General features: G+C 42.1%; 1 protein-coding gene across 11 annotated transcripts in view; it reads right to left on the reverse strand.

Moving 5' to 3' along the window:
- The window catches only part of ankib1 (ankyrin repeat and IBR domain containing 1), a 76,953-nt gene that overhangs the window by 15,841 nt on the left and 40,864 nt on the right, over positions 1–20,248 (reverse strand). For 8 of the 11 annotated variants that reach the window (XM_033012414.1, XM_033012404.1, XM_033012409.1 and 5 more), the window contains 5 exons: positions 14,780–14,943; positions 11,526–11,614; positions 10,070–10,200; positions 1,063–1,197; positions 27–191 (listed from right to left, as the gene is read on the reverse strand). In XM_033012414.1, coding sequence (XP_032868305.1) covers positions 27–191; positions 1,063–1,197; positions 10,070–10,200; positions 11,526–11,614; positions 14,780–14,943 — 684 coding nt within the window. The remainder of the gene's footprint in view (positions 1–26; positions 192–1,062; positions 1,198–10,069; positions 10,201–11,525; positions 11,615–14,779; positions 14,944–20,248) is intronic. The other 3 variants (XM_033012422.1, XM_033012411.1, XM_033012405.1) reach the window with 1 other exon arrangement.

Below are 20,248 nucleotides of genomic sequence, written 5' to 3' on the forward strand. Positions count from 1 at the left end.
ATGTAAATATTCTTTCTGCAACATACCTTATAACTATGCTCATGGTTTTTAAATCTTGTATAGTAGTGCATAAATCTGTCCAGTTCCTGGAATTTCTTGTGCTTTTTCTCAGCCTGGAACAGAAAATGCATTTTTCTCCCTAAAATGCATGCTTGATTTGTACTACTTTCAAAATTCAAAGAACCACCTGACTTTGAACAAAAAAATGGCAACAGGTAGCATTTGCAGAATTAAAACAATTAATTCAAAAGGGACTGTCAATCATTTTTACAAAGCATATTGTACTGATGTTTTCTGCCAATGTCTGTTCATTTCCCTCACTTTATTACGTTTCCTGACCTTCTTCACCTCCCTCCCTCAGATTGAGAAAATAGAATAATCCCAAGTATCCGGTAGAAAGCAATAATGATAAAGGATTTTTACAGCTTCTTCCATACACTAAGAAAATGTAGTTTCCCTTTGGTATATTCCAGCTGATAAAAAAGGGTCATACAGACAAAAAGCTGGAGTAACTCAGCGGGACAGGCAGCATCTCTGGAGAGAAGGAATGGTTGACGTTTCAGGTCGAGACCCTTCTTCAGACTGGTTAGGGATAAGGGAAACGAGAGATATAGAAGATGATGTGGAGAGATAAAGAACAATGAATTAAAGATAAAGATAAACAGGCAATTGTTAGCTGTTTGTAGGGTGAAGAACAGAAAAAAACAATCCATTTAAAAGTATCTGGATGGAAAAAATTGCAGTCGAGATAGTTGTGGGGGTCAGTGGGTTTGTAGTCATATATTGTTTGAAGAATTAATAGAAATGGATTGGTTGGGAAGGATGCTTCAAAACTCAGTATCAGCTGTGACTTCAATAAAGAGCAGAGAAGATTCAGAAACTGTTTGTTATGCTTCTGCTTCCATTTTATATCTCCTTCCAATGGCAGAGATAGATGCCCGAGTAGAGGGACTCAAATATGTAGTGTCAAGAAAGATAGGACTTTAATAAAACAATGCAAAAATGAGGAATGCAGTGTGTGAATGCATTAACTTCATTTTATACTTTTAAAGTCTTATTTACCTCAGCTGTCATCTCCTTTGACTGCTCTTCAACCTGCAGAATGACCTCGTATCGAGTACATCTATAATAGCCTCCCGTAGACGAACTGTGTTTCTTCCATTCTTCCAGACAAATCCAACAAAAATCATATTTACACTGTGGAGGAAGAAAACATTTTTTCTCCTTTTATCCAAGTAAGTTTTCTCTCAATATTTCTGCAGGTTTGCAACCGAGACAGAAACCGCGTGTACTTAAAATTAATATATTGGAGCTGCACGATGGCACAGCGGTAGAGTTGCTGCCTTACAGCGCTAGAGACCTGGGTTCGATCCCGACAACAGGTGCTGTCTGCATGGAGTTTATACGTTCTCCCAGTGACCGCGAGGGGTTTCTCTCAGATCTTCGGTTTCCTCCCACACTCCATAGACACACAGGTTTGTAGGTTAATTGGCTTGGTACATTAAAAAATTGTAAATTGTCCCTAGTATGTGTCGGATAGTGTTGGTGTGCGGGGAACGCTGGTCGGTGCAGACTCGATGGACCGAAGAGCTTGTTTCTGCACTGTACTTCGAAAGTAAATAATATTTGAATGATTTGAGTAATTTTTCCAGTATTCCTGTGGAACCATCACTTTCATAGGCTTCAACATGTCATTGCAAAAATAACCAATTTGGAACAGGGTCTCAAATTTAACACAAGAAAGGTTCTCCACAGAACTACAATGTTCCATCCCAGGCAACATGCTGGTGAATCTAGGGCAGACAAAAAATGCTGCTCATAGGGACAGGCAGCATCTCTGGAGAGAAGGGTTTACTCAGTCTAAAGGGTTTCGACCCGAATCAATACCCATTCCTTCTCTCCAGAGTAACTCCGCCTGTCCGGCCGAGTTACTCCAGCATTTTGTGTCTACCTTAGATTTAAACCAGCATCTGCAGTTCTTTCCTACACATGCTGGTGAATTTCATCTGCAATCATTTCCTTCCTAAAGTATGGTGCTCAGAGCTTTACATAGCACTCCAATGTGTGGCATAACCCCCAATATTTAATGTCATACCATGGCCTCCTTGCTCTTATATTCTATGCCCCAGATAACATAGACAATAGGTGCAGGTGGAGGCCATTTGGCCCTTCGAGCCGGCACCGCCATTCAATGTGATCATGGCTGATCATCCACAATCAGTACCCCGTTCCTGCCTTCTCCCCATACCCCTTGATTCTGCTAGCCCTAAGAGCTCTATCTAACTCTCTTTTGAATGCATCCAGTGAATCGGCCTCCACTGCCTTCTGAGGCTGAGAATTCCACAAATTCACAACTTTCTGTGTGAAAAAGTTTTTCGTCATCTCAGTTCTAAATGGCCTACCCCATATTCTTAAACAGTGGCCTCTGGTTCTGGACTCCCGCAACATCAGGAACATGTATCCCGCCTCTAGCGTGTCTAATCCCTTAATAATTTTATATGTTTCTATCTATACGATCCCCTCTCATCCTTCTAAATTCCAGTGAATACAAGCCCAGTCACTCCATTCTTTCATCATATGACAGTCCCGCCATCCTGGGAATTAACCTCGTAAACCTAAGTTGCACTCCCTCAACAGCAAGAATGTCCTTCCTCAAATTAAGAGATCAAAACTACACACAATACTCCAGGTGTGGTCTCACCAGGGCCATGTACAACTGCAGAAGGATCGCTTTGTTCCAATACTCAACTCCTCGTGTTATGAAGGCCACCATGCTATTAGCTTTCGTCACTGACTGTCGTACCTGTATGCTTACTGTTACATATGCTACATATTCATTGTAGCAGTCCCAACCTCCTGCACTACTTTGCACTACTTTGTATCAGGCACACTCACCACACACACACACACTGTGATTAGGTATGTAAGCACTTTTCAGTATCACTACGCCACACAGGCAAAGGAGCTGATTAAAGGAGTAAATTAAGGCAACTGAAACAACCTGAATTGTGTCGTTATTATCAGGAAATCAAACCCGAAGACACAACATGGTGGCAGCGGTGACTTTCGAGTAAAAACCCGCGCTATTGTGAATCGCTATTGTGAATTAGGAACAGCGGCTGCAGAGAAATTGATTTTTTTTGTGCACCCGCCTAACAACACAAGATGGCGGCCTCCACAGCAGCAATGAGCCTCCACCCTATGATGAACTGGGACGCCGATGATGTGGTGGAGGCGTTCAAGAAATTCAAACAAAAGAGCCAGCTGGCATTCAAAAGCTTCCTGAAAGGAACTGCAGATGAAGAGAAGGTCAGTTATATTTTACTATGGCTCGGGGAGAAGGGTCTAGACATTTTTAACAGTTGGAGCTTAACAGAGCCCGACTGCAATAATCCGGGAATAGTCCTTGAAAGGTTTGCGAACTATATGGAGCCCAAATCAAACCACAGAATCCATCGGTATGAGTTCCAAGGGCTAAGACAAGACCCACAAGAAACAACCGACACTTTCCTGTCGAGACTAAGGAACGTGGCCAAGAAATGCAGATTTGGTGATGAAGATGACAGAATTGTCGACCAGCTAATATGGGGGTGCGCCCACCAAGAGGTCCAAAAGTCCCTAATAGGGAAAGACACCCTCAACCTAAAAGACGCCGTAGATGCTGCCAGAGCTTTCGAAGCCACAAGGAAACAAATGTCCTCCCTCTGCCTTCAAGTTGGCTCATCTCAGAGCAGCACCAGAGTGAATATAGACGCTCTCTCAAAACGTGACCCTGGCTCCACCTTAAAGGCTCCAAAGCAGACATTTTCTAGGCATGCAAACAAACAAGCAAGCCAAAGAAGCTGCTGGAACTGCGGTACAGAGCATGCATTTGATGATCGCAGGGAGTGTCCAGCATACGGGACTACCTGCAACTCCTGTGGGAGGCCTAACCACTGGAAGAAAATGTGTAGGTCAACAAAATCATACAGCACCAAGCCAAAGCAGCAATGGTCAAAGAACGATAGAAATACGAGAAGGAAACAAATACACGCACACGTCCAACAGGAAGAGGAGATAACCTCAGATACCTCTGAGGAAGAATTCCTTGCCGTTGGGACCATTGACGTCCACGAAATGGGAAACAACAAACCACATAGCAACAGAGATGAAGCATATACTATAATACAACTACAGAAAAAAGTGGGAAAGAAAAGAACAACGATTAATCTAAGGCTCAAAATTGATACTGGAGCCCAGAGCAATATCTTACCAGTCAATCTTTACGGAAAGATATTCCCTGAACACATGACAAAAGATGGCAGCGTCAGGAAAGGAATCCTTAGAAGTAGCGATGTAGTCCTAGCTGCATACGGAGGTTCCATAATCCCACAGCTAGGCAAAACAATCATAGCAGGAACATACAAAGGGAAAGAAGTGAAATGCCCCTTCTACATCACTAAATCGAAAGGACCTGCTATTCTCGGCCTGGACACGTGCCAAAGACTGAAGATTGTGTCAATCAACCATGAAATCAAGACAAACTCCTGCAGAATTGACAGAAACATACCCATCAAAAACCGGCCGCCCATCAGGAACAAAGAAGAATTGATGGACATGTACCCAGAGTGTTTTGACGATACCGTTGGTTGTTTTGAGGAATACGAATACCATATCACAGTAGACCCCAGTGTGAAACCAGTGATCCACCCACCCCGCCGTGTTCCCCTTGAACTGAAAGAGAGGCTAAGGGAACAACTAAACGAAATGGAAGAAAAGGGCATCATCACAGCAATAACTAAACCAACTGATTGGGTAAATTCAATTGTTATCAAAGAAAAGCCAAACGGAAAACTAAGGATATGCCTTGATCCCAGGGATCTGAACAATGCATTGAAGCGCGACCATTATCCAACTCCAACCCTTGAAGAGATCACACCAGCACTGGCCGGTTCCAAGGTGTTCAGCAAGCTGGATGCTAGCAATGGATATTGGAACATCAAAATAGACCAGAAGTCATCAATGCTCACCACTTTCAACACGCCATTTGGCAGATTCAGATTCAACAGGCTCCCATTCGGGCTGAAGGTGAGTCAAGATGTCTTCCAGCGGAAAATAGATGAAACATACAAAGGCTGTAAAGGGGCAATCGGGATAGCAGATGATATCCAAGTATACGGCAGAGATGAAAACACGCATGATTACAACCTCCATGAGGCTATGGAAAAAACTCGAAGAGCCGGCATAAAGCTCAATGCAGACAAATGCATAATCAAAGAAAGGGAGTGCAAATTCTTTGGACTGATTTACTCTGCAGAAGGAGTGAAACCGGACCCTACAAAAGTGGATGCTATCAACCACATGGAGGAACCCAAAGACAAGAAACAGCTAAGAAGTTTCCTAGGGCTCATACAATACATGGGAGTCTTCATACCTAAGCTTGCTAATCACACAGCAAATCTCCGTGAATTGATGAAAGACGACGCTGAATTTGATTGGTGTGCTTCACATAGCCAAGATTTTGGGAAATTAAAACAACTCATCAGCAAAGAAACGATCCTGCAGTACTATGACAGACAGAAACCTGTAACACTCCAAGTTGATGCCTCCATGAGAGGAGTTGGAGCAGTACTGATACAAAATGGCCGACCTATTGCGTATGCATCCAAAGCACTCACTCCTACAGAATCAAGGTACGCAAACATAGAGAGAGAACTCTTAGCAGTAGTCTATGGCTGCGAGAAATTTCACACTTACCTATATGGAAGGTATTTCGACATCGAAACAGACCACCGCCCTCTAGAACAAATCGAAAAAAAAAACCTCACCAAAGCACCAGCCAGACTACAGAGACTATTACTGAGGCTACAGAGCTACGACTACAACATCAGATACAAGCCAGGAAAAGACCTGCTGCTAGCTGACGCCCTATCCAGACTATCAACACATGACAAACAAGAGATGGAAGGGCTGAGCATAAAGATCCACCACATTGTGAGTGTGACAAGCGTGAAGCTGGAACAGATCAAAGAGGAAACAGCCAGAGATGAAGAACTCCAGCTCCTCACCCAAATGGTAATACAGGGGTGGCCAGAAAAGAGACAACAAGTTCAGCCTATCCTCCGCGAATACTGGACCATCCGTGATGATATTTCGGTAGAGAATGGAGTCCTGATGGCCGGATCACGAATCATCATACCCAAGTCCATGAAAAAAGAAATCCTCGAAAAAATCCACCAGGGACACTTAGGAATGGAAAAGTGCAGACTCCGTGCTAAATCCGCTGTGTACTGGATAGGCATGTACAAGGACATAGAAAAGCTGGTATCTACATGCCACATATGCCAAAAATACAGGAATTCACAACAGAAGGAGGAAATGACACCCAGTGATATCCCAAGCCGGCCATGGCAAACCATCGGAGCAGACCTGTTCACAGAGAACCAGCAATGGTATTTGATTATGGCCTGCTACTACTCCAAATTCCCATTTGTGAGAAACATAAAGGACTTGAAAGCTAAAACAATTGTGTCAATTGTTAGAGGGTTGTTTGCAGAGCAAGGAATACCTGAGCAGATCGTATGTGACAATGGAACCCAATTCACATCTCGGGAATTCAGAGAGCTGGCCACCGAATACGGGTTCAAAATCACAACATCTTCACCACATTACCCAAAGGGCCATGGGTTTATTGAAAGGCAAGTACAGACAGCCAAGAAAACACTAATAAAATGCCGAGAGGCAAAGGAGGATCCAAACCTGGCACTTTTATCCTTACGGGCAACTCCACTAAAGGCTGACATGAAGTCTCCTGCAGAAATGCTAAATGGCAGGAAATACAAAACCACCCTGCCAAGCAAAATCCAACCCCCTATCGACCAAGAAGAAACAAGGGCAAAATTGGCAGCTGCCCAGGAGGAGGGGCTGAAACAATACAACAAAAATGCACAGTACTTGCCAGAACTATTTCAAGGCCAAAACGTACATGCTCAGGATCCAACAACAAAGAAATGGACCCCAGCACAAATCACCAACAGGGCTGGAACCCCAAAATCATACATCATAGAGACAGAACCGGGCAGGCAGTTGAGACGAAACAGAATTCACATCCGCCCGACACCTGAAATGTCAACACCTGCAACTTCAAAGACAACACCAGCAACTCCTAGGACACCACCCACAGCAGCAGCAACACCTGCCATTGATGACAACACATTCTCACAAACTGCTACCAGTGAGTCATATAGTCAACCAGCACCAACCAATGGCCAGGAAACAACTCAACAAGTTACCAATACATCGAGTGCAACACTGCAGGCAACAACCAGATCTACTAGATCCAGGAGCAACATCTTACCCCCAGCGCGTTATCGCTAGCACTGGAAGGGACAAGTCACGCCAAGACATGACTCTTGACTGGCTACGCACTACCTGAAAGAAAACAAGCTGCCATTATATATTTTGTTGTGTAGTATAGTAGAAAGCAGAATGCCATGAATGTGGGCAGAATAATCCCACGGTATCTGCTACAGGATTGCCACCCTCGCTCTGGCAATCCTCTAGTGTCACTAATTTTTGTTCCTTTCTTTTGAGAAGGGGGGATGTTACATATGCTACATATTCATTGTAGCAGTCCCAACCTCCTGCACTACTTTGCACTACTTTGTATCAGGCACACTCACCACACACACACACACTGTGATTAGGTATGTAAGCACTTTTCAGTATCACTACGCCACACAGGCAAAGGAGCTGATTAAAGGAGTAAATTAAGGCAACTGAAACAACCTGAATTGTGTCGTTATTATCAGGAAATCAAACCCGAAGACACAACACTTACTTTCAGTGACTGATATACTAGGACACCCAGGTCTTGTTGTACTTCCCCTTTTCCTAACCCGACACCATTCAGATAATAATCTGCTTTCCAGTTTTTGCCTCCAAAGTGAATAACCTCACATCTGCCATGCATCTGCCCACTCACCCAACCTGTCCAAGTCACTCTGCATCCTCATAGCATCCTCTTCACAGTTCACACTGCCACCCAGCCTTGTGCCATCTGCAAATTTGCCAATGTTATTTTTAATTCCTTCATCTAAATCATTAATGTATATTTTAAATAGCTGCAGTCCCAGCATAGAGCTTTGTGGCACCCCACTAGTCACTACCTGCCATTCTGAAAGGGACCCGTTAATCCCTCTTTGTTTCCTGTCTGCCAACCAATTTTCTATCTGTCAATACCTTACCCCCAATACCATGTGCTATAATTTTGCCCACTAATCTCCTGTGTGGGACCTTATCAAACACTTTCTGAAAGTCCAGGTTCACTACATCCACTGGCTCTCCCTTGCCCATTTTACTTGTTACATCCTCAAAAAATTCAAGAAGATTTGTCAAGCATGATTTCCCCATGGTAAATCCATGCTGACTTGGACCGATCCTGTTACTGCTATCCAACTGCATCTTTGATAATCGACTCCAGCATCTTCCCCACCACCGATGACAGGCTAACTGGTCTATAATTCCCTGCTTCCTCCTTTCTTGAAAAGTGGGATAACATTAGCTACCCTCCAATTCACAGGAGCTGATCCAGAATCTATAGACCATTAGAAAATGATCACCAATGCATCCACAATTTCTAGAGCCACCTCCTTGAGTACCCTAGGATGCAGACTATCAGGCCCTGGGGATTTATCAGCCTTCAGTCTCATCAGTCCACCCAACACCATTTCCTGACTAATGTGAATCTCCTTCAGCTCCTCTGTCACCCTAGGCAAAAACAGGAAAGTAGACTATTATCTGAATGGTGGCCAATTAGGAAAGGGGGAGATGCAAAGAGACCTGGGTGTCATGGTACACCATTCATTAAAAGTAGGCATGCAGGTGCGGCAGGCAGTGAAGAAGGCGAATGGTATGTTAGCATTCATAGCAAAAGGATTTGAGTATAGGAGCAGGGAGGTTCTACTGCAGTTGTACAGGGTCCTGGTGAGACCACACCTGGAGTATTGCGTACAGTTTTGGTCTCCTAATCTGAGGAAGGACATTCTTGCCATAGAGGGAGTACAGAGAAGGTTCACCAGACTGATTCCTGGGATGTCAGGACTTTCATATGAAGAAAGACTGGATAGACTCGGCTTGTACTCGCTAGAATTTAGAAGATTGAGGGGGGGTCTTATAGAAACTTACAAAATTCTTAAGGGGTTGGACAGGCTAGATGCAGGAAGATTGTTCCCGATGTTGTGGAAGTCCAGAACAAGGGGTCACAGTTTAAGGATAAGGGGGAAATCTTTTAGGACCGAGATGAGGAAAAAAAATTTCACACAGAGAGTGGTGAATCTCTGGAATTCTCTGCCACAGAAGGTAGTTGAGGCCAGTTCATTGGCTATATTTAAGAGGGAGTTAGATGTGGCCCTTGTGGCTAAAGGGATCAGGGGGTATGGAGAGAAGGCAGGTACAGGATACTGAGTTGGATGATCAGCCATGATCATATCGAATGGCGGTGCAGGCTCAAAGGGCCGAATGGCCTACTCCTGCACCTATTTTCTATGTTTCTATGTCCTCTGTCCCCTAATACATTTCGGATAACAAATAACAGCATCTTCTAGGTTCCCTTCACCACCTTTTGTATGTACAAGGCCACCTTCTGGAAATCTTGAACTTACACAGTAATGTCCTGTTGTTCATCAATACTCCCTACCATTTATTGTTTTAAGCTTATTAGTTCTCTCAAAATGCATCACCTTGCACTTATGAGGATTAAGCTTGTAAATTCATATTCATTATAATTCCAGCTATTATCAGATAACTGAACCATCCTATCAACGACTAGAGCAGTCCAGAACTACTATCTGCCCCATTGGAGATAATCCCCTCAAACTATCTTTGATCGGACTTCACTGGCTTTATCTTACACCAAACGCTATTCACGTAACTCCCTTTATCATGTATATCTGTACACTGTGGTTGGCTTGATTGTTATCGTGAATTGCCCTTCCGCTGACTGGTTAGCATGCAACAAAAGCTTTTCACTGAACTTCTGTGCACGTGACAATAAACTAAACCCACTGTAAATTGAATGTGCAACACTCACCTTGGCACACTGCATGTGATTGCAGCCCTCATTCTTTTGAATTGGAGATTTACAGTTGGCACATGGTTTAGAATTAGATAACAGCCAAAGACAGTTGGCAGCGTCTTCAAATGCTTCATTTACACCAGCAACTAGTAGAAAACAGAACTTGGTTTGAAAAATAAAAGGTATGTCAATAACAACTTCATTGCTAAATGCAAAATATTATGCAGAAAGCTCTTGAAGCACGCAGTAATCAGTTAGAATCTGTGAAGGAACAGAATTACTGTTGCAGATTGAGGATTTAAGGTGCCCTTTGTGAAACATCAGTTTTTTTCCCCGTCTTTGCAGATTCTGCCCAAACCATTGCGCATTTCTGGTATGTTTAACAATTCCTATTTCTAATAACAAGAAATGTGATTACATTTGTGACCTACAATGGTTTTAATCAGGCTGTTTTCAGTGTTTTACTACACCATAGTGTAGTAGTCATAGATAGGATTGTTTCTTAACGCAAATATACTAAGAAAGAGAAATTACACCACAACCTCAGAAATAATTTGAAGCCAATTCATCAGATGCCACTGTTACACGTTTGTTTTGATCTGCTACACTTGCAACACTCCCAGTAATGCACGTTAGTCAAATGGAACTCAAATAAAGATCTTTAATAAAAGTATAATGGAATTTTAAATGATGGGGCACAGAATTTTAGCAAAAAGAGGTAATATTGAATTTGCAGACTTTTGGATAGAAAACAGTCTCTGGTTTTGGACTCTCATTTGATAAACAGACATTATTAAAAGCAGAACATATAGGAAATATTCAGCAGGTCAGGTAGCATTTGTGAAGAGAGAAACAAGGTTTAACATTTCCAGAAATAAAAGAGACAAAGTGCCGGAGTAACTCAACAGGTCAGACAGCATCTCTATATTTTTATTTGATAATTTTTATAGACAATAGACAACATGTGCAGGAGTAGGCCATTCTGCCCTTCCACAGCACCGCCATTCAATGTGAGCATGGGTGATCATCCACAATCAGTACCCTGTTTCTGCCTTCTCCCCATTTCCCTTGACTCCACTATCTTTAAGAGCTCTATCTAACTCACTCTTGAAAGCATCCAGAGAACCGGCCTCCACCGCCCTCTGAGGCAGAGAATTCCACAGACTCGTCACTCTCTGTGAGAAAAAGTATTTCCTCATCTCCGTTCTAAATGGCTTACCCCTTATTCTTAAACTGTGGCCCCTGGTTCTGGACTCCCCCAACATCGGGATCATGTTTCCTGCCTCTAGCGTGTCCAAACCCTTAATAATCTTATATGTTTCAATAAGATTATTTTTTCAATAAGAATAAGATTATTTTTGAAGCTATTATAGCACAATGTCAGTAGTGGCAGCCATGGAATGGACCCAGGTCGATAGAGAGGGGACATATGTTGTCAATGTCATTAATAATGCATAACATGTTGTCTTACGTTCTTCTGGTTTCATTTCTGTAATTTTCTGCAGCCAGTTTTTCCATGTTTGACAATCACAGGGTTCATGGGCTTCTCCTAGACACTCCCTGCAAGACCAAAATGCATTGTATCAAAAGCCATCTGTATTTATAACCAAGGTCAGAAAAAAATAAATAATAACTATGAAGGACTTTGAAATTGAAATTCAAGAATGTTGATAATGATTCATGATAGATCTGTTAAGCAGCAGCTCCTCGCATCATTCCTTCAGAAGGATTCTGATTTCATTTATATATTTGAAGCAGCAAGGTTTTGTGTATAATGAAAATAGAAGTATTGATTTAAAGGAGTAATTCAAGTAAATATAATTGCCTCTTGAAGGGGCCACATGCCAACCCCTCTTGTGTACGAAGGAACTGCAGATGCTGGTTTAAACTGAAGATAGACACAAAATGCTGGAGTAACAGCGGGAGAGGCATCTCTGGAGAGAAGGAATGGGGGAACGTTTTGGGTCTCGACCCTCCTTCAGACGGAACTGGCTGCATCATTCTGAAGAAGGGTCTCGACCCGAAGCATCACCCATTCCTTCTCTCCAGAGATGCTGCCTGTCCCGCTGAGTTACTCCATCATTTTGTGCCAATCCCTCTTATTTGGAGAATTGTTGAATGTGTAGGATTATTGAAATATACCAACTGTGTGGAGGGGAAAAAAGGTTTCACAAATTTCAGCTAAATGTACAACCTCACAGCAATAGGATTATGTTATTCAATGCATTTTAAAAAGCTATGGCAGTACTTTGCACATTTTTACCTTAAATTATATCCTTGAAATATCTTAACTCGTCAATTAATTGCTTTAATGATTTAAAGCTAACAAGATATGCAGTGGGTACCGACCTGAAACATCACTTATTCCTTTTCTCAAGAGATGATGCCTGACCCACTGTCACTCCAGCTTTTTTTTCTCTATATAGTCAGTGATATACAGCATGGAAACACGCTCTTTAGCCCAACTCGTCCATTCCGACCAAGTCGCCTAACTGAGCTTATCCCACTTGCTTGCGCATGGCCCATGCTTCTCCAGACCTCTCCTATCCATGTACCTGTCCAAGACGCCTTTTAAATATAGCAATTTTACCCACCTCCACTGCTGTCTCTGGCACCTCATCCCATATATGTACAATCCTGCAAAGAAGTTACCCCTCAGGTACATTTAAAATCTTTCACCTCTTACCTTAAAACTATGCCCTTTAATGTTAGACCCTTACACCTGGGGGAAAAGTGTGGCTATTTATTTTCTCTATGCTCCATGATTTTACATAGCTCATGCCTCAACTTCCTATGCTCCAGGGAAAAGGGCCTAGCCTATCCAGTCTCCTCTTATAATTCCAACCATCCAGATCCAGTAACATTGTTTAAAATCTATTTTGTACCCTTTCCAGTTTAAAAACATTCTCCCTATTGGCCTGTACAAAACTGTACACATTATTCCAAATGTGACCTTATTAATATCTTGCACAGCTGTAACAGGATGACCCAACCCCTGTATTCAACACCCTGAATGTTGAAGGTAAGCATGCCAATTACTTTCATTTTCACACTGTCCACCTGTGTCATCATCTTCTCAAAACTATATTTGTGCATCCCTGGGTTACTGTTTTATAACATTGTGCAGAGCCCTACCATTTACTGTGCATGTCCTGCCCCGGTTTCTTTGCAAAATGCAATACCTTTCATTTATCTGAATTAAAAACAATCTTCCATTCCTTGGCCTAATGTCCCATTTGTATCAGGTTCCTGTTGTAATGGTAGATAACCTTCTTCACATCCACTATACCACCAATTTTAGTGTCCCACAAATTTACTAAGCATGCCAGCTACAATCACATCCAAATCATTAATTTAAATAATGAACAATAGTGCATCCTGCGTTAAAGGCTTCGTGTCCAACTATTGATCAATCTCCAACCATGACCCTCTGTTTCCTAACTTAGCATATTTTGTATCCAATAGGCTAGCCTGCTCTGGACCCAATGCGATCTAACCATGTGGGACTTTATCAAAGTAATTGCTTAAGTCCACGCACAAAATCTTCTTGGTCACCTCTTCAAAACACGCAATCAAATTGGTGAGACATGATTTCCCAGCACAAAGCCATGCTGACTATTCCAAATCGGTCCTTGCCTCCACAAATTCATGTAGATCTTGTTTCTCAGAATCCCCTCTAATAACTTACCCATCACTAATGCAAGGATCACCAGTCTGTAGTTCCCAGGCGTTTCCTTGCAGCTTTTCTTAAATAGAGGCACAAAATTAGTCACCGTCCAATCTACTGGCACCTCACCTGTGGCTATTGATGATAAAGTATCTCTGCCAGTGACCATGCAATTTAGCCCCTAATTCAATGTTTTGCCGAACTCTGGACTATCCAACATTTTAACTCCCATTCCGATTCTGACCTTTCTATCCTTGGCTGCCTCCGTTGCCCTAACGAGGCCACATAAACTGGAGGAACAGCACTTTGTATACCTCTTGGGTAGCTTACAACAATGATATGTACCGTCATAACAAATTCAAGTAGAGTCCTGACCCAAAACGTTACCGATCCATGTTCTCCTGAGTTACTGTCTGACCTGCTGAGTTACTTCAGCACTTTGTACCAGAATTTGCAGTTCCTTGTATCTGCAGTGTCCTAGGGTACACTTGATCAGGTCCTGGGAATTTATCTACCTTATCTACATGTCTAGATTAAGAATCTCCAAGTAATGAGGAAATGGGCATGGTACAATCGCCACATCTGGTATTGAAAACTCAGTTTCCACTTGATGGGTTGATACAATTTAGATAGTGAAATGATCAGATGATGATTTAGCGTCAGCCTTGCGCACTTTTACCAATATTTTTAAATGCATAACTGAAGCTGATTGACCATATCCACTGCACTACCAGTATTCCTGACCGTTAAGAATGGAAAAACGCAAAAGGAATTGGCTTATCCCATTAGTCCCCTGGAGCTTGCTCTGCCATTCTAAAAGAATGTGGCTGAGAGAAACTATTTCCAATGACAAAACTGTCAAGAACTGTTGAACAGGAGTGAAAATGATTGACAAAAGAAACAAAGAAGGTGACATGAGAGTATTTTTTTAAATAAACAGTGAGCAGTAAGAATTTGGGAATCACCGACAGCGGTAGTAGTGGAAGAAGGTTTCAACCACATCACAAACATCAATATGAAATATTATCAGACTGGAAAGCTAATTTCTGTATACTAACCAACAGAAGAGATGTCCTTTTCCACAATCCACTGCGGGTGCACTAAGCAGAGGAAATTTCAACTGGTCCATCGTAGAACCTGATCTTTGGCATGTAAGTCTTACTGCTCTCTCACAGCCAGGGGTGGGGCACCATTTGATAACGGGATTATTTTCCACAAATGCCTGAAATAAAATGAAGAATATTGATACACTAAATAGGGTTAACGCAAAAGTATTATATAGCTGAGTAGTAGGTTGCTTTTTTAATTTCAGCTAGATTTGTATCCTGTTTCTCGTTGATCAAATGTGTCTCCTCAGATAAGAAAGATCCTCTGATCTCAGTAAAGAGTGGGAGGGATATGTAGAGAAACAAAATTGGAGAATTCAATGTTCATACCGTTGGGTTGTAAGCTACCCAAGTAGAATATACAGTGCCCTCCATATGTTTGGGACAAAGACCCATCATTTATTTATTTGCCTCTGTACTCCACAATTTGAGATTTGTAATAGAAAAAAATCACATGTGGTTAAAGTACACATTGCCAGATTTTAATAAAGGCCATTTTTATACATTTCAGTTTCACCATGTAGAAATTACAGCAGTGTTTATACATAGACCCCCCCATTTATGAGGCTGTAGTATAGAAATTGGCAATCAAATTTCTCAATTTGTCATGAACTTCACAGGTTAGAATCAATGGCTCACCTGTGTTGTGAAAGGCAGTTTATAACCATTATTTATTTCATATTTCCATATAATCCTAAATCTTTGAAAGTCATTTAGACAATATTTTTACAACTACAAAAAATATTAATTCTGATTAATATATTATAGACAGAGTTAAATGCAACTTACTAAGGTAGTGTAACTTTATTTCCAGCTGCTCCGCATCAACTGATTATACAACCAGTCAGAGAAAGCAAATGTCCGGAGCAGCCATAATAAAGCAGGAAGCCAAAGATCTAGTTTCTTTCCATAACATACTGGAAAACCATTACCCATTTGTGAGTCTTGGCAGTAGCTGTTTGCATACTTTACAGAGGTACAAGAGAACTTGATGTTTTCTCACTAAATACCATACATCTGTATTGCAGCAAGGACGAGCAAAGTGGTTGAAACCAGCAACGTGATATTTTCTGCTTTAATCATTGACTGACCTAAATGCAAAATCTTGGGATTTTATTTTTTTATTCATTCCTGTGATATTGCTTACATGACAAATTGTTACTAATCACTGGTAATTGATTTTCAGTAGGTGATGTTGAGACATCTTAAAATGTTGTACTTTGTTTGGAGAAGGCAGTTCCCAGTCTCAGTACCTAAACTGCATGTTGATAAGTAAACTGCAATAATTTCAACATCTGGAAAGTGTGGGACTGGCTGGGAAAGTTGATGGTGGGGGGATTGCAGTGCACATGATGGCTTTAGACTTTTTAGGGGTGGTAGCACAGGTTTGGGTGACATTGCTAAAAGTTGAGTGAGCACAGTGCAGTGAAGGAAGTGATCACATTTGGGGTGGGGGGGGGGGGTGTACAATAAAACTGGCCATTTCGTTCTGAATGGTGTTAAATTTCATGAGCATAAGCAAACAGAAAATATTCTCTCACACTCCTGACCTGTGGGTTGAGAAGGGTAACTTGTCACAAGATACCCTGTTCTTGACTGCTGCAAGTTAAGTCTTTTGGTTAACAGTGGTCAGATGGCAAGAAATTCAATGATGGCAGTGCAGCTGAATGTTGAAACGGAATAATTACCATATTTCCCGACAATGAAGATGCACCTGCGCCGAAAACTCACCTCCATTTTGAGTTGCTAAATTTTGACAAAAGGCTGGTGGGACATAGAATTTCTCACGCTCAAAAAAAAAAAGCAACAATTCAATTTGCCCAAGGCTTCCAGATCTCCTCCATTCTGAATGACTGAAGGGGTGGGGGTGGAGGGTGACGGCAGGTGGAGAGATGGTAGGAAAAACAGGAACAAGTTGAATCATTTGTGATCAAGGGACCAATTGAGGTTACTCGCACTGACACAGGAGTAAGCTCCACTGCCCGCTGTCCTGTTATCCATCACCCGCTGAGGAGCTCCGCTCAATGATCTTTGCTCTTGAGTGATCCCCTCACTGCACTTTCAACTACATTGAAAGTCACGGACCAGGCAGTGAATGCCTTGCAGTGTCATCCAGCGCAGCAAGTGAGGCCATGTCCTGCTCCCGGCGGCAGTTGGAATTTAAGGAACGGCGGCCGCTCGCAGCCACCCGAGCTACTTCCCTCCCCGGCCACAATGCTGTGGCTCCGCGCCCGGCAGCAGTGAGTGAGCTGCTGGCATGATCCCCGACCCCCTCCTTCTCAACGCTCTTGCCCGTGCTGACCCGGGCCAGACTCCCCACATGCTGTGAAAGGAACTGCCCCCCCCCCCCCCACCCCCTCAGCGGCGCTGTCCTTTTACAGCCGCCAGCAATGAGGGATAGACTTGGCTATCCCTCAGTACAGCAACACCGTTCTTGATGATGTTGTACTGAGGGATAGCAAGTCTATCTTTCTTAGCTAACAACCTAACCTTCAGCCTCCAAGACGCAGGTACATTTTCGTGCCTTATTTTTTACCCAAAAATAATTGCGTCTTCATTGCCGGGAAATACTGTACGCTTTTTATAAGTTTTTAAAACATAGGAGCAGAATAATGCCCCTGTCCCACTTAGGAAACCTGAACGGAAACCTCTGGTGACCTTGCACCCCACCCAAGGTTTCCGTGAGGTTCCCGGAGGTTCCCGCAGGGTTTGGTCACTTTCCCTAATGGTCGAAAGTAGTTTCCGCGTAGTCGAGGCTTCTTCTATGTTCCTGCGATTAGTTCAACAAAATCAAAACCGGTCTCGACTAAAAATAGGTTGCTGTTTGGTCGAAGCCAGTGGAGTGGGGTTGCTATTTACTTACAGGCAGTCGAAGGCTATCTCCTTCGCTGACCGGCCATTTTGATTGGCTCATTGGAGTTTTCAGCAAAGATCCTATAGGATCTTTGGTTTTCAAGACCTAGAAGATCCACCGGAAGGTAAAATGCCCACTAACTTTATTAAACTTCTTAAAACTGTCTCCACCCCTTCTCCCCCCTTTTCTCCCCTTCTTTCCCTCTCTCCCGTGCTCTGTGGCAGGCGTTTGCCTTCCTCTTCATCGCGCAGACAGTGCTCCTTCGCGGTGTGTGTGTGTGTGTGTGTGTGTGTGTGTGTGGTCGGTAGCAAAGATCCTGTAGGATCTTTGGTCAGTCGATGCAGCTCACGCTTAGGTCGAGGGATTCCAGGCAAGTGACCAAAACCTCTGGCGACTCATGGAAACCTTGGGTGGGACGCAAGGTCACCAGAGGTTTCTGTTCAGGTTTCCTAAGTGGGACAGGGGCATTAGGCCATTTGGTCCATTGAGATTGCCCCACATGCTGATCTATTTTTCCCTCTCAACCCCATCGTCCTGCCTTCTCCCCATAACCTTTGATGCCTTTTGACCATAGAAACATAGAAAATTGGGGTAGACACAGACCATTCAGACCTTTGAGCCCACTCAACATCAATTAGAGATCACCCAAATTCTATGCCTTGTTCCTACTTTGCTCATTATCACTAGACCTCTTTAGCCATTAGAACTATCAAACCCATCTTTTAATATCCTCAATGATCATTCAGTATTATACAAATGTTATCTGTCATTCAGTCCAGGAAAAATGATTGTTTAGGGCCTGAGGAACACCTGGGGTTGAGATGATTGATTCCAGACACTGGAAAATTTCCCCCTGATGCCTATTAACATCAGTTATATCAGGGCTACTTGAATCTATATTTGATCAACTCCTGTCAGACATCAAGGATGGACATTCTTTGTTCACTTGAAATTCAGCCCATTGGTCCATGCTTAGAAAGGAAATCTACCATCCATATCTGGTCCGGCTATACATTACCTTATGCGTGAAAGCCTCTTAACTGCCTCAGTTCAAGGCCTATTCCAGCAGAAAACAACTGCTGGAATTGTCAAAACATCCATGTTACGAACGATTGTTTAAAAAAAACTAAGAAAGGATATCAGTCAGTAGGTTTCTGAAGATGGGTTTCTGAAGAAGGGACCTGAAACATCACCCATTCCTTCTCGGCAGAGATGCTGCCTGTCCCGCTGAGTTACTCCAGTCTATCTATAGTAGGTTTTGCCTGACAGTTATAGTTTTATCATCTTACTGTTAACATAGAATAGTACCCCACTGGAACAGGAACATCGGTCCATAATAACCGTGCCAAACATAATGCCAAGTTAATCTAATCTCCTCTGCCAGTCTGTTGATTGAGAATAAACTGTCTGGACAATAATTAATCAAATAAAATTTCTCTGAATTGCAAAAAGAACATCTGTTCAGTTTTGAGCAATGTCATCCAATCCAAATAAAATAAATCTAAAACTTAAACATTCTGTATATGAAAATCTCATCTACTCACTACATGAAACTCATAACAGTAAATACTGATTTTTGTTTTTCACTAAATCCTTAGAAGGAAAACTAGAAATATGGCATTTAATATTTAAAGAAATAAGAATTTCAGATATTTTTAGACAAAGCTACTTTTTTGAAAAATGAGAGGCAGATCATCAGGTTCAAGTTCAAGTTCAAGTTAGTTTATTGTCATGTGTCCCTGTATAGGACAATGAAATTCTTGCTTTGCTTAAGCACACAGAAAATAGTAGGCATTTACTACAAAACAGATAAATGTGTCCATATACCATGATATAAATATATACACACATGAATAAATAAACTGATAGTGCAAATAACAGAATATTATTTATTACGATATATTACAATATTACAATATATTTATTGTGATCAGATATTACAAAATATTGGCCACAACACAAACCGAATAAGCTCCAACTTTTGCTCATCAACTGCGATAGTTTCATGATATATAATTAACTTTAAAGAGATGATTTGTCGATATTGTCATCCAGATTGGTGCTTTTCCAAAGGCTTCAACAGTCAATTGCAGGATTAAACGATGTAAACACACCAGATTTGTCCTGAACTCAAGCTGAACATTGGTGACTAATTGGGTTGGAGTCAAGTCAAATGGGGTCAATTTGGGTTAGAGCTTGGAAAGGAGTTTGGGCATTTATTGAAAGGTTACCAATTAGGACCAAGAGAGCCTCAAATGGTCCTGGCCTGACCAGACATACCAAAAATAAGCGGGGTTGTAGGTTAATTGGACTCTAAAGTGCCCTTAGTGTGTAGAGAGTGGATGAGAAAGTGGGACAACATAGAACTAATGTGAACAGGTGATTGATGGTTGACGTTGACTCGTTGGGCCAAAGGGCCTGTTTCCATGCTGTGTCTCTAAACCAAATTAAACATAATCCCCCTGAAGTGCTGGAAAATGATTAGTTCTTTGCTATCCATCCATTCAACAGCATTAAACAACAGCATTAATACTAAATTAAATAGCCAAGATAAATTTTACTGATGT

The sequence above is a fragment of the Amblyraja radiata genome, chromosome 2 (genome assembly GCF_010909765.2).
Source record: "Amblyraja radiata isolate CabotCenter1 chromosome 2, sAmbRad1.1.pri, whole genome shotgun sequence".
In the NCBI taxonomy this organism is placed as follows: domain Eukaryota; kingdom Metazoa; phylum Chordata; class Chondrichthyes; order Rajiformes; family Rajidae; genus Amblyraja; species Amblyraja radiata.